At 38.7% G+C, this 14931-nt stretch overlaps 1 protein-coding gene and 1 non-coding gene across 4 annotated transcripts; one reads left to right on the top strand and one right to left on the bottom strand.

The window, feature by feature from the left end:
- Positions 1-639: 639 nt before the first annotated feature.
- Positions 640-711, bottom strand: TRNAQ-CUG. Its single transcript has one exon. It is a non-coding gene; the product is annotated as a tRNA-Gln (tRNA).
- Positions 712-776: 65 nt separating this feature from the next.
- LOC121245823 (pyridine nucleotide-disulfide oxidoreductase domain-containing protein 2-like) lies at positions 777-14931 on the top strand. 3 transcript variants are annotated; one of them, XM_041143694.1, is made up of 16 exons: positions 777-1093; positions 1254-1415; positions 2029-2208; positions 2381-2438; positions 3135-3185; positions 4115-4197; positions 4420-4507; positions 5140-5181; positions 5266-5340; positions 11079-11147; positions 11575-11690; positions 12876-12988; positions 13678-13757; positions 14015-14135; positions 14374-14440; positions 14549-14689. In XM_041143694.1, coding segments are annotated over exons 1-16 (1563 nt in total). In that variant the 5' UTR covers positions 777-836; the 3' UTR covers positions 14550-14689. The 3 variants fall into 3 exon arrangements, with proteins under 3 accessions (XP_040999628.1, XP_040999629.1, XP_040999626.1); XM_041143692.1 differs by having other exon boundaries at positions 778-1093; positions 14544-14931; XM_041143695.1 differs by lacking the exon at positions 2029-2208 and having other exon boundaries at positions 14544-14931.

Below are 14931 nucleotides of genomic sequence, written 5' to 3'. Positions count from 1 at the left end.
CCAAGGCTCCTCATTCTTCGTGTTTTCTCTAAGTGTGTAGGTCAAAAGCCGAAAATCAAAGTTGCTAGAACTTAACCTAAAGGCGTACGAAACACGAAGTTAACATTTGTGAATAATAATAAAATAATTTGTAAATAGTAATAAAATAGTTTATGAATAGTAATAAATAGTTTGTGAATAGTATTATAGTAATGATTTATTTATAAATAGTAGTGAAATAATTTGAAAAAAAATTTGAAAACATTTTTGTTTTTAAAGAGGTGCTTAGAGGCTAACCCTGTTTCGATTCAGAAATGGTCTCATCTTATCTCATCATTATAAATTTTTCAAATTCTCATACAAAATATAATAAGCAATTTAATTTTTTCAATATTTAAATAATAATAATATTAAAAGATAATATTATAATAATATTTTATTATACTCATCTAAAATTATTTCATCTTATCTTATCTTATCTTATCTTACTATCTAAATCTTGACTATTTGTTAGGATTCTCCTTAGCCGTTGCCACTATGGGAACTATCTTTTGTTTTTAATATATTGTTTATCTTGTTAATAAAAAATAAAAAAGGAAAAGTAACGAGCAAATAAAATTGCATGTATGACTGGTGAATAGAAAAGAGTCAAAGCCAAAAAGGTCCCACCGAGATTTGAACTCGGGTTACTGGATTCAGAGTCCAATGTCCTGACCACTAGACCATGGGACCGACGACGTGCATCCTGGTCACATTATTACTATTGAATCATCTGAAAAAGTTTGTAGGTTTCTTTACGTTTCCTTCCAAAATATACGATCGGCCAACGGTCCCAAAGTCCGAACCGAGACAGCGACATGGGGTCAAGAGGCGTCAACAGCAGTGCGACTGCAACGCGCCTTCTCAAGGAGAAGAAATGGGACGCGCTGGTCATCGGCGCCGGCCACAACGGTTTGATAGCAGCCACTTACCTCGCTCGTGGGGGCCTCTCTGTCGCTGTGCTCGAGCGCCGCCACGTTATTGGTGGCGCAGCCGTGACCGAGGAACTCATCCCGGGATTTAAGTTCTCTCGCTGCAGCTACCTCCTCAGCCTCCTACGTCCCTCCATTATCAAGTGGGTTCCCCATTAAGCCTAGAAATTACAGCGTGCTTGATTCAATGATTTGTTTCGTACTTGAAATCAGTAACTCGACGTTTATATGCGATTTCGCGGTTACTTCTTGCTGTCTCTAAATTGTGCCTCCTTTTGTTATTATGGCTTATTGGAACCGAAGGGAATTAGAGTTGGTGAGACATGGGCTGAAGTTGTTGAAGCCGATATCTCAATCGTTTACGCCTTGTCTTGATGGGCGTTATCTTCTTTTGGGGCCGGATGACGAACAAAATTATTTGGAGATGTTAAAATTCTCGAAACGAGATGCTGATGCTTATCCAAGGTGATTTTACGTTGTCTAGATAGATAACTTTTTGAACTATGTCTGTATGTTTCAACTTCCGTAAATGGATCCAGAGCATGTGTCATTTTAGCTGCTGTCAGCTGTCATCAGTTCGTAGAATGTATAGCAGAATATCACTCAATCCGCTATAATATATGTAACATGTGCACTGGATATAGCAAGTATGCTCCGAAAGTTGCGAGTTGATTGTCACTAGGTTGGTAGTGGTGCAATTGAGGGGCTTCTCTTGCTCTCCCATCCCTTGGAGTGTGAATGGCTCTATATGCATTTTGTACAGAATCTAATGAGTAAATGGAGCATTATGAATTGGGGCCATTGGAAATGTTGGGGCCGTCATCATATTCAGTTTGGATCCTTAATTCTTTAAAGATGCTCTACAGAATACGAATGGAACTTTCATCTAATGGACTACAATATATTTACTTTGTCAAATTCAAAAATAGGACAGCTGAGTTTGTCTTAACTTCTCTTGAATAGATGTAATATGCTTGGGGCCTAATTTCTTCATACCAGCTCATGTGCCTAACAGTGCACAATACTGTTAATTTGGTTTCTGTCATGAAATCGTTTATCTATTTTTACTGATTTCTAGATATGAAACTCAACTACAAAAGTTCAGTAAATTCATGGATTTTCTTTTGGATTCACAAACCCCTGAAACTCTGCAACGGGATTCATCTTTAAATGATTGGCTGAGGGATAAGTTGCACAAATCAGTTTTCTGGACTCATTGCCTGAAGCATGTTCTCTCCTTGGGGCAAAAAGATATGGTGTAAGTGCTACCTTTCCAAATGAACAGTATATTGGAATATTTTATTCGTTTCTGTTTGTGGGATTCCCATGCACCAAACCAACTTGATGTAATGATTATAGGTCATCTTTGACTAGTATGGCTTGAATTTTGAATTTTGTATGGTATTTAAGGAATTTCTATGATTTGACAGGGATTTTTTGGACCTTTTGCTCTCCCCAACATCAAAGGTTCTGAATAAGTGGTTTGAGGTTGTCACTTGATCACTTTGAAGTGTCATTTGTCATTTGTTTAGTATATCCGAGAGGATGATGCCTTGGTGTTTTAATTAATCAACTTTGATGATTCCAAGGTACTGGCAAATATTAAAAAAGATTACATTTTCAGCTGTGCGACCTTGTAGGCCTTCAACTTTGCTCCATGATGATCATGTAAAATGAAATTTTGATGAACTTATGTTTAGTTTTGAGTCCTGAGGGAATTTCCTGGCCATAATTTGATGGTGAGAGCAATGATCACTCAAAGCCAGTTTCCACTTTTTTAGATATTGTCACATAGTTGCTGTAAATGTGGATAAACCAAAACATAACTACTTAATAATATGTCCAATGAGCTCTTACACAGCAGGTAATTCACATCAATATAATCTGCACCTGTATCTGAGATTATGTTTAGAAAAAAGATAACTATTTTTGTAGAGGACTGAGGTGCTAGGTAAAAAAAGTATGTGCTAAATCAGTGGATAGTTGAAGCTTCAGTTGGAGGAATGAGAGTTAAATGTCTGTGAAAGTGAAGATTATTATCTAAAGGTTATTAGAGCTGCCAATTTATTGTTTTGTATGATTCCACAAGATTTTTAATAATTTTATGCAAGCCTTATTATTACTCACTTAAGAAAGGACGTTGACCTTCTTTTCTAATGATACATGCTATTGATTTTGGTGCAGTCGGATGTAGTGAAGGCAACACTTGCAGCTGATGCTATGATTGGAAGTATGGTAAGACAAGACTTCTATGCTGGATGCATTGTGCAGCTGTTTAATTGTCATTTGCATTTGACCATGAGGGAATACAAATTGATATTTCACTTAAAAGGTCACAACAAAAGGCCACGATTTTCTTTGGCTTGTCTTTTCCTTCATTTACGTCATTCATGACTATAGTACCTAGAATAAATGTTACGTTTTGTCCTTTAATGCTCTTCAATTTTATTTATCATGATGTGTATTAGTGATAATGTTTTATTAATACGTCGAGGACTTGCTATTAGCTTTCAGGATGCAACTCTTGTTTTGAGCAAAGCATTCTTCTTTTGCATTTGTGTTTGACATCATTGCTGTTTCCATATAGCATCTGGTTGCACTAAACACTGCATTTTGAAGTTGCAAAATTTGCTACATGCTAGAAAACAAAATCCACCACAGGGTACTTTTCACTTTTTTTTTTTTTCAATTCCTTTTTTTTTTTTAAATGGGAGATTTCATTTTTTATGAAAAGGAGTTTTTACAGGAGCGAGCTGTTCATAACTTATCAAAAGGAATTTTGTAAACTGTTAAGTACAAGCATCTACCACCTAAAATTTACTTGGGCGCTTTGTTTAAGTATTATCTATTTGCTTCCCATAAAGAAAATTTTACTTATCAAAAAAAAAAAAAAGAAAATTTTAATTACATCTACTTTAACTAATTGCATGAATTTCTTAACTCATACCATTGACATTGACTTATTATCATCCACACGCTTGTCAGTAAGTGTATTTATGCGTCAAAATGATTCATATTTTCATTTCCATTGTTTTGTGCAGTTTATATTTGTTTGAATCACAATAACATGAGCAGTGTTCCCATCTTTTGATTTAATTAAAGAAAAAGGGGGTATTCCATTTTTTCAGTGTTAGTAAAGTGGCATTCTCAGTTTTGTTTCATAGGCAAGTATTCATACACCTGGGAGTGGATATGTCCTGCTACATCATGTGATGGGTGAAACTGATGGTGAACATAATATTTGGTCGTAAGTATCTCATATATATCTCATTTTTAAGGTTTTTTTTATTGGAAGATCAATTTTGTGATTATACACTGTAGAATAGCAAGCTCAGCCCAGATATATGTATATTTCTGTGTGTTATCTGGTTCTACATATCTCATATGTGATACCTATTTCTGTGTTGATATTCGAGCTATTTTCCTCACCCATGCTTTTATCATCCTTATTGTTGATTTAATGCGATAGGCATGTTGAAGGTGGGATGGGTACCGTATCTCTGGCTATTAGTAATGCTGCTAAAGAAGCTGGTGTTCATATTTTTACAAATGCAGAGGTTTGCTTATTATTATTTTTAGAAGATGTTTATTAACAGTATTATGATGCATGACCCTTTATACAAGGGATTCTTCCTCAATGTGTTTATTTTTCTTTCTTCCTTAACATTTCTGAGTATCATTTAGGGGAGTTTATACTCAGAAATGTTTATTTTGATTGATATGGAAAAATGATGTCACTTCTTATTTTAAATGAAACATGCTTCTTTAAGCCAATTAGCTTTAACTGAATTGGCATTATTCTTCCTCCATAATAATTGAGTGGAAGGTGAGGTTATTGGTTTATTATCCTCTTGGTGCATGTGTAAATTACTAGTTGAAAAAGAAAAAAACTAGTTTAGCCTTTTTCATAGTTAGCTCATATTGAATAAGGAAAAATTCTTCTCATCAACCACTATTCACTACCCCACACCCTACACCCAATGAAAGATACCCCCACACCCTATGAAAAACACCCCTACACCCTATGAAAAAAAAACCTATAGGTGTGGGGTGTGACTGTGAATAGTGGCTGTTTCATAGAATTCCTCTTCAATAAGATGGTTTAGTTTTCATCACTCTATGCGACAATTCACTTCCCTCTGTTACAGGTTTGTTGTCTCTCAACCTTGAAAGTTCATTTTCTGTTCAGGTTTCAAAATTGGTCATTGAAGAGTCTGGCATAGTAATTGGGGTTAGTTTGGTTCTATTGCCTCAACTGAATAATCTCAAAGCATTCATAAAATGTTCTGAGATCTATATCGTGTTGACAATCTAGGTATTGATGGTTGATGGGGAACGATTGCATTCTTCAATTGTTTTGTCAAATGCGACACCTTACAAGACTTTCATGGTAAGAAGCTTAAAATTGCTGTTTTTGCATTTCCTTATTGGGAGTAGCATTGACAATCACGTATTATTAAGGAAAAATGTAAACAAATTATCCATTGAAGGTGATAGATAATAGATTCATGCACTTTTTGATTTTTTTGCGACATCTTTTAGGCCCATGCACTTTCATATGCATACACTTTTCTCTCCGTACACGTGAAAAATTCACGCAGCTGGTGTTTCTTCGTCGTTAGCTTTCTGTTAATGGCGTAGGAATATTGCGGTTTTTCTTTTCATTGACGTTGGTGGTTGTGGGTGTTTGATAGTGTACTATTACACTGGATAATGCCATCCATGAAATGTGTTGTGATTGAGGCTAAGCTTTTTGAGGTGAGTAGGGATGGGCGTTATGTATTTTTGAGTGAGAAAGGGCGGAAAGGGGTGAAAAATATGAGAGTGGGGGTGGGGACTGCTAGGTGGTTTTGTAGAGCTCTGGAGGGTGGTCTGAAGGCTACAACTAGGGGCTTCTACTCTACTCATAGGGATTGGGACAGAGGCTATATTGCTCAAAGCTATTCCAATGCTCGAGGGACTTAAATGGTTCTGGTGGAGTATGGAGGTGGTGGGAGAAGGAGTGTCATCTTTATCCCTGAAGGCAGGGGTGGTATGGGCTGGAGGAACCTAATTTGGTGTTGCAGGATGCTGTTAAAGGAGATGTTGCTGCTTTGACGGCACCCGCGAAACCTTTGTATGGAGTTCTTTCGTCGTCATTCAAGGAGGCGTTAGTTGGTCGACATGAGGGGCCTTGGGTTGCGAAGGGGTCAGAGATGTCAGGATTGCCCAAGTCTAGTGGTGTTCCATCTTTGGAGAGGGGTCAGTGCAGCGATGTTAATGGCAGGGATGGTGTTGGTCCAAATAAGGAAACTTTGGTAGAGGCTTTAGCTGTTATCGAAACACGCTTGGGAGAACTAAATGATATAGTTGGTTGGCTGAAACGCAGCGTTTTGGAGCAGGATATGGAACCTCACGGGGGCTTAGGAAAGGGACAAGCTTTGGGCCCAAAGGTCATTCTCGGCCCAGTAGTCTTCGTCGGGATTCCAAAGGCCGTTGCTGACCCATTGGTCTGTGGGCCCAAATCAACATCGTCAATGAGGCCTCAGGTGGTCTCGCCGCAGGTGATCGTGCCGATGGTCTCGCCGTAGGCTGTCGCTCCATCGGTGACGGCATCTACGTCGACGGGTCCTTTTCCAGAGCGTGAGGGTCTGGTTCGAAGCCAAATTGAGGGAACTCTTCCTTCTTTGGTTGTGGGACCTTCACAGACTTGTTCGACGATGGTCGCTGACTCGGCCTCGACTCAGGTTACACCAGCAAGGGTGGTATATCAAATTCTACCTTCGCGCGAGGAGGAGAAATCGCAGATTCAGTCTACGTTCTGGAGCTTTCAAGAAGTTGACTCCCAGCAATCGCCGATCCATACCTTAGAACCCTCATTTCTTCAGTTGGGTCTTTGTTCTACCTATGATGACCATCTGGAGACATTATCGGAAGAAGGGGAAATAAGGAGGGGGTTTTTCTTGGAAGATAAAGCTGGGGGGTTATCGCAGGGACTCTTGGAGGTTAATGTGGACTTCTCGGATTCTCTTGCAGTGGACAAAATGGGCACTGTAGTAGAATGGAAAGGAAACAATCTGTTTTTTTTTTTTTTTGGGGGGGGAGGGGGGGAGGGAGACGCAATAGTAAGGGAGCCTTTTCCATTGTACTGTTTGTTATCGAATGATTTTGAGTTCTTTGAGTGGGTATTCCAAACAGCAAAGGACATCCAATAGGTTGTGGGTATGAAATGTGTGGGATATGAAGAACAGTTTATGGCCCTCCTCACGTCCATTGAGACGAGTCATATTCAGTCCAAGAAAGCTGATTCTAAGAAGAAAAGGGAGCTTAATAGGCTTAATTGGTCATTGAATGAGGGTAGCTCAAGCCGCTTTAGGTCCAAAGGGAAGGGGTCGATTGTGTCTTTATGAAGCCAAAAATTGTATCTTGGAATGTTCGCGGGTTGAACGATGCTAATAAACGGCTACGCATAAAAAATCTACTTCGGGATTGGAAGGCGGATATCGTATGTTTACAAGAAACCAAACTGAAATTGGTAAACAGAAAACTCGTGAGGAATGTGTGGGGTTGCCCGCATGCAGATGGGGCCTATCATGCTTCTGAGGGGCATCGGGCGGTATTTTGGTGATGTGGGATAAGAGGGTTGTGGAGAGGATGGAGGAATTTGTAGGGGAATTTACAGTGGCTTGCTCTTTTAAGATGGTAGAGGATAATTTCTTGTGGGCTTTTGCATGTGTTTATGGACCGAATGCTGACAATATTAGAAGTCGTTTGTGGGATGAAATGGCTGTTATCTATAGTGGGTGGGAACTTCCTTGTTGCATAGGAGGAGATTTTAATGTAGTAAGGTTCCCTAGTGAAAGATCTGGAAGCACTCGATTACATCCAGCCATGGCTGAATTTTTAGAGTGCATTTTTTACCTGAATTTGGTTGAACTCCCTCTAGTTGGTGGTCTCTTCACATGGTCTAACAGTCAAACTTGGTCCCGGCTGGATAGATTTTTAATATCGCCGAACTGGGAAAGCCATTATCCGGAGGTATGTTAGAAGTGACTGCCGCTCCTATGCTCGGATCATTTTCCCATACTATTAGATGGAGGTGGTGTTCAAGGAGGTCGTCGTTCTTTCAAGTTCGAAAACATGTGGCTTAAAAGCGATGCCTTCGTGGAGATGGTAAGGCATTGGTGGTTTTCTTATCAGCTTTATCATACCCCCTCTTATATTCTTGCAGGCAAACTGAAAGCATTAAAGGAAGATTTAAAGCTTGGAATTTCCAATCTTTTGGAAATATAGGGGAGCAAAAGAAAACTCTAATGGAGGAGTTACAGAATCTTGAAAGGATTATTGAGTATAGGGCTCATACCCCAGAGGAAGCTTCACGTAAGATAGCGCTAGCATCAGAGTTGGAAAGGATTTTAACTTTAGAAGAGATCTCTTGGCGACAGAAGTCAAGAGCTCTTTGGTTGAACTAACTCTCATCGGAGAACTAACTCAATTGAGATGCTGAAAATCAATGGTAGTGATTGGATAGAGGCCTCTGTGATCCGGGAACATGTGGTGAATTTCTATGATCTTCTATTTACAGAAAATGAGGGCTGGAGGCCCAAACTAGATGGACTTGGTTTTGAGTCCATAGAACCACAGACAACATCCTGGTTGGAAAGATCTTTTGAGAAGGAGGAGGTATTGGATGTGGTTCGAAAGATGGTAAAGGATAAAGCACCAGGTCTCGATGGCTTTACGATGGGGTTTTTTCAAACATGTTTGGAGGTTGTGAAAGATGACATTATGATTGTGTTTCAGGAGCTTTTCTCGGCTGGGAAATTCAAGAAAAGTCTGAATGCTACTTTTATTGCTTTGATTCCGAAGAAATCTGGAGCTGTGGAGTTGGACGTTAGGCCCATTAGCCTCATTAATGGGATATACAAAATCATTTCAAAGGTGCTAGCTAACAGATTGGGGGTGACAATTGATAAAGTAATCTCAAAGCCACAAAATGCTTTTGTAAGGGGTCGTCAGATTCTGGACTCTGTCTTAATTGCAAATGAATGTCTGGATAGTAGATTAAAGTCTGGCACTCCAGGTATTATTTGCAAACTAGATATGGAAAAAGTATATGATCATGTAGTAAACTGAGAATTCCTCTTGTACTTATTGAAGAGATGTGGCTTTGGGGAGAGGTGGTGTATGTGGATCAGATGGTGCATTTCAACGGCAAGATTTTCAGTCTTGATCAATGGTAACCCAGAGGGTTTTTTCAGTAGCTCTCGAGGCTTAAGACAGGATGATCCCATGTCCTCTTTGCTTTTCGTTATCGTCATGGAGGCTTTGAGTAGGATGTTATCGACTGTGGTTAGTCATGGTTTTATGGCTGGATTTTCAGTGGGTGTTCCACAGATGGGCCTTATCTCGGTCTCCCACTTATTATTCGCAGATTACACTTTAATTTTCTGTGATGCAGAGCAAGATCAACGCACTGAAGGTGCTTCTTTTTTGTTTCGAAGCAGCGTCAGGTTTGAGAGTTAGTGCTTGTGGGGAACGTCAGCATTTCTCGGCAGTTGGCTAACACTCTTGGGTGTAAGGTCATTTCTCTTCCTATGACATATTTGGGGTTACCATTGGTGGCTGCTTCATGGGCTTTGTCTATTTGGAACACAGTTATTGAGAAAATAGAACGAAGATTGGCTAGGTGGAAGAGACTATATTTGTCGAAAGGAGGCCGGGTGACTCTTATCAAGAGTACTCTCTCTAACTTACCAACTTACTTTCTATTTTTATTTCCAATTTTAGCTAGTGTGGCGGCGCGAATCGAAAAAATTTATCGGGATTTCTTATGGAATGGGATAGATGAATTCAAGTTTCATCTAGTCAGTTGGGATAAGGTATGCAGACCAATTCCTTCAGGTGGATTGAGGATAAAGAATTTGATAACTTTTAATCTGGCATTGCTTGGGAAATGGCTTTGGAGATACAATGTGGAACCAGAAGCTCTATGGAAATTAGTGGTTGATTGCAAACATGGTAAGATGGGGGGGGGGGGGGATTGGTGTACTAGAGAGGGGAATGAGTCCTATGGGGTGGGGGTTTGGAAGCACATATGACGTGGTTGGGGGGTGTTTTCTCGTCGTACTAAATTTTTGGTGGGGGAGGACACTCTGTGTAAAATTTTGGAGAGACATTTGGTGTGGGGAGGAGGCTCTAGCGGATGCATTCCCTTTCGTTTTTCGTGTGGCATGTGATCAAGAGGCTTCAGTGGCGGATCTCATGGTTCGTTTAGGGATCAACTCCATTGGAATGTCACCTTTAGTAGATCAGTTCAAGACTGGGAACTTAACAGTGTTCAGGCGTTTTTCAATCGAGTGTACTCTACAAGGATGTCTGGTTTGAGAGAAGATAAGTTGTGGTGGAATCCGGCAGGTAAGGGTGTTTTTTCGGTTCGCTCTTTCTATAAGTCCCTTACTAAGCTTCCAAACACGCATTTTCCTTGGAGAGGATTGTGGAGGAATAAGGCACCTCCAAAAGCACCATTTTTCACTTGGACAGCGGCTCTGGGTAAGATTCTGACTACTGATAATCTACGGAAGCGCCAGGTTATTATTCTAGAATGGTGTTGTATGTGCAAGAAAGCTGGCGAGACAATGGATCATCTTTTGCTACTTTGCGAGACAGCTAGAGCATTGTGGAGCGATATGATTATTCGAATAGGGTTGAATTGGGTCATGCCTGCTACAGTGGTAGAGTTATTGACTTTCTGGTTAATGCCGGGTGGTGCTCCACAAATCAAAGCTGTGTGGAAGATGGTTCCTATTTGTATTATGTGGTGTATATGGCGGGAACGTAATGAGCGGACATTTGATGATAAGGAGCGGACAATAGAGGATCTTAGAATTTTATTTTTCTGCACCTTACTTCTGTGGGCTAGTGCTGTAGATTTTAATGGCCTAAATGTACATGATTTTCTTCTTTCTTTTTTTAGCAACTAGATAGGTCCTATCTCTTGTATAACACCTTGTATGCCTGGGCTTTGCCTATTCTTATTTATACGACCATTTACTTATCAAAAAAAAGATTAAAGTCAGCTTTGCAAATTTTCTATAATTAATGTTTGTTTGTTTTAATTTGGTTAAAGGTTATGCCTTCATGATACAGGAGTTGGTGCCTCAAATTTTTCTTCCAGACGAATTTGTTCGTGCTATCAAGTACTCCGATTATAGTTCTGTAAGATTCCTTCACACGGGAAATTATTGAACATATATTTTCTCGTATTTTTTGGATAACTATATTTGAGCTGTTGGTTGTGTTTTCTTAGGCGCCGTGAGATCCTTAGAGCACCACAGTTTCTGGAGTACTTCTAGATAAAGAAGAAATCAAACTGGAAAAAATGGTCTTTTCTTTGCCACAAATTTGTGGCCTAAAGAATGGTAAAAAGGGTAGATGAAGAACAATAGTGTAACTATAGAGGATAAAAAACTTGTACTTCCTGATGAGTTTCCATCAAGAGTTGGGTGTAATTTCCATTAACTGTTAGTTCTACGAGGTGATGTGACCATTTTTTGTTTTGTTATGAGACAATTTTCTTTTGTCTATGTTTCAAATGATTTCCAGTTATGGAGGTTACGACATCTTTTGTCACTGACTGCTACAGGGAACGACAAAGATTAATGTAGCTGTTGATAAATTGCCGCAGTTCCAGTCTTGCAACTTGAATCATCCAGAGGTGGGCCCTCACCATACAGCCACCATTCACATTGGTTCGGAAAGGTATTCTAGCATGTACAACATTGCAATTTTTTTTGTGTGCACGCGTATGTGACTCATCACTGGAAAACCAAAAAAACAGGACAATTATGTTGTAACTTTGATTGCGAACTCAAAAGTGGTCTATTTCTGACTCCAAAAGCATTGCTCTTGATGTTGATAGTGAAAATCTCATTAGATTGATGTCCTAGTAAAGCTTCTACTAACATGGTGTTGATGATATTCGACCTAGGGGTAGGAAGCGGGGCCCCGCACCCTGCTGCCCCGCCCTGTCCCCTGCCCCTCACCCAATTTTTTTAATATAAATATATATTTATACCATACGTAATTACATATTTATAATATTTTTTATTTTTACTGTATATAAATATAGTAATATGTATTAAGTAGAACTTTTACTTAATACTTTGTGTAAGTTGTAATGTAGTAGGGTAGCCCTTTTATAGATTGCCTTCACAATACAAGTCTCACACTTAAGCAATGTGAGACTCTTGTATTGCCTAAATATGCACTAGCAAATTTAAAAATTACATAGTTTTTAAATTATAGTCATATTTACAAATATAAATTTACAATTTGGGTCCAAAAATGTGTTTTTGATCACTTTTAGATCCAAGAATAATTTTTGGGCCTAGTTGACTGTAGTCCATTATTGAAGTGGGCGTGAGTCGGGGGGCAGGGAGGGGCTACCCCGCACCGTATGGTGTGGGTAGCACCTGTAATTCAACCATCTGGCCTACTTATGTAATTAGTACCAATTCACTATTTATGTTATCAATTAATGGTGGAAATTTAAAAGTTAAGAGGATGTTGGGGATCTAAAAGTTTCTCAAAATTTTCTCACTTTCAATCCAAATGTCTTTGCGGAAAAACAATCTCAATTATCAAAACATACTACAATTTTCGTAACAAACGAAATCAAACAACTTTCACAGAACTCAACAAGAACTCTCAACAAAATTTTCTTGCCATACATATTTTCAGTGGGCCTCACCACTTTCTAAATCCCTGATAAAAACATCTCTAAACAAATTCTCAATTCAAAGGTATTTTTAGTATGGCCCACCATTTTCACAAAAATTGTCAAGAAAATCTTACATCCAAACATCCGCTAAATATTTTCCCGGTAGTGAGTGATGTATATTATCTTCGTACTTTTTCCTGTCCTTTTGGGTCTATATTTGCTAGTATGGAGGAGATTGGTTTGGCTTGTCAAGATGCTTGGAATGGCTTACCATCACGGAGGCCTGTTATGGAGATGACAATTCCTTCTTCATTGGACAAGACTATATCTCCACCTGGTACGACCAAGTTTATCATCCTTTTGCTATGCATTCAGTCATAGCAATTTGAGTCATTTTTTTTGGTTGTGTTTTGATCACTAACTGTATGCACCTAGAAATTGTCATCTATTCCTGGTTATCCTTTCCATTTATTATTTAAGTATAGGGAAAACCACAAAAAATTCCTTAGAAAGAGAATGTATTATTTAATTCAACGATGTTGGTTTGATCTCCATACCATCCAGGTTTTGGTAACAAGCATAGACAGAACATTCAGAAACATTCAAATACTCTCCTGAAACAAAATTTTATACAAATTGACTGAAGAATGATTAGAGGACCAGTTGTTCTTGTCAATGGATCCATGTATTCTTCATTTTTTAGTGATGCCGATTAAATTTTCTACCGCTTCAATACATTTTTCATAATAAATTCTACTTAAAAAAATCCTTAATAAATTCTAGGAGACCTTTCACTTTTTTATGGTGAGAATTGAGTGCATGCAGTTGAGTTGGATGTAATAACGACAATACCAAAAATGGACGAGTCCCAAAGTGACTAATGGTTTTTGCTGTTCTTATGCTTTAGCCATTGCAGTTTGGCGCATGGTCTTTGTTAATTCTTCATTTTTATATAAGCTTTGTTGTTATCCTGGATTAAGTTATGGAGCTTTACTTGTAAAATGTCAACTCTGTATCTTTTTGTAGGTAAGCATGTGGTCAGCTTATTTACACAATACACACCATATAAACCTACGGATGGTAGCTGGGAAGATCCTACATATAGAGTAAGTTGCTATTCTACCTTCTGAGAGTGTGTTTGTGCAAAGGCATTTGCATTGGCACTCTAATTGTCCATTTGCATGTACTGTAGGTGACCAGATGTTTCTTGTGTAGCATGATGATGCAGTATTTAGCACTTCAAATTACTAACAGTTGTACTGGTTTATTTATTTTCCTTTTCTGAATGCAATGTATAAATCATTTTTAACTCATAACAAAAAGCAGACCTGCACAATTCATTGATATGATTCTCTGTACGTAGGAACTATATGCACAAAGATGCTTCAATTTGATTGATGAATATGCCCCTGGCTTCACCTCATCAGTCATTGGTTATGACATGCTAACACCACCAGATCTTGAAAGGGAATTCGGTCTGACAGGTAAAATATTCCAGATATGTACCTCTATGTTCTTTATAACTGAGTATCGACATAATGAATTGTATGTTTTTTTTTTTTTTTGTGAGACTTGCATCTTTGTTTTGCCTGTGGAAAAAGTAGTGGTTGAATGGATAAAGCATGCTTTTATGTTTCCTTGCTAGACTATGAGGACGTGTGAGACATATTGAACATTTTTGCATTTCCAATTTTATTACTAGATGAAAATAAATGTTAACAGGTGGGAATATATTTCATGGTGCTATGGGTTTGGATTCACTTTTCTTGATGCGACCCGTGAAACAATGGTAATCCTAACAGCCTTTGGAAGTTACTATAGGGGATGATGAAGGATATTTTAATGCAAGCTAGTATGTATGAATGTAACATCTGTTTTTTTCCTGGACACAGGTCAGATCATAGGACGCCAATTAGAGGGCTGTATATGTGTGGAAGTGGATCACATCCTGGAGGAGGGGTGATGGGTGCAGCCGGCCGTAATGCCGCATATGTGGTTCTTCATGATGTTAAGAAGCATTCTCGTTAGAAGTCGCTATACATTTCCGATTGATGCATCTCTCTCCAGTTGGATTGCTTCTGTTATTTGTTAACAGAACCTTCAGTTATCTTGGATCTCCCCTCGGAGCTTAGTGGTCAAGGTGCTCGGGATCTGAGTTGTAGGCTGTAGTTTTTAGATTCGATTCCATATTTGGGATACTATGTTTCATGCTAGCGTTGGGATCGCATATTTAAGATTTAGCCAATGTTTGGATGCAATTAAAAGTATGACTAGTTTGCT

The sequence above is a fragment of the Juglans microcarpa x Juglans regia genome, chromosome 1S, assembly GCF_004785595.1.
Source record: "Juglans microcarpa x Juglans regia isolate MS1-56 chromosome 1S, Jm3101_v1.0, whole genome shotgun sequence".
NCBI classification, from domain to species: domain Eukaryota; kingdom Viridiplantae; phylum Streptophyta; class Magnoliopsida; order Fagales; family Juglandaceae; genus Juglans; species Juglans microcarpa x Juglans regia.
This window is presented reverse-complemented; position numbering and strand designations above follow the sequence as displayed.

Bases quoted from the DNA above. Each gene is read 5' to 3' on its own strand.
- LOC121245823 (XM_041143692.1), top strand. From the start codon at position 837: ATGGGGTCAAGAGGCGTCAACAGCAGTGCGACTGCAACGCGCCTTCTC. The intron at 11,148-11,574 runs GTAAGATTCCTT...TGACTGCTACAG, and splicing joins AGTACTCCGATTATAGTTCT to GGAACGACAAAGATTAATGT. The intron at 11,691-12,875 runs GTATTCTAGCAT...TATATTTGCTAG, and splicing joins ATTCACATTGGTTCGGAAAG to TATGGAGGAGATTGGTTTGG.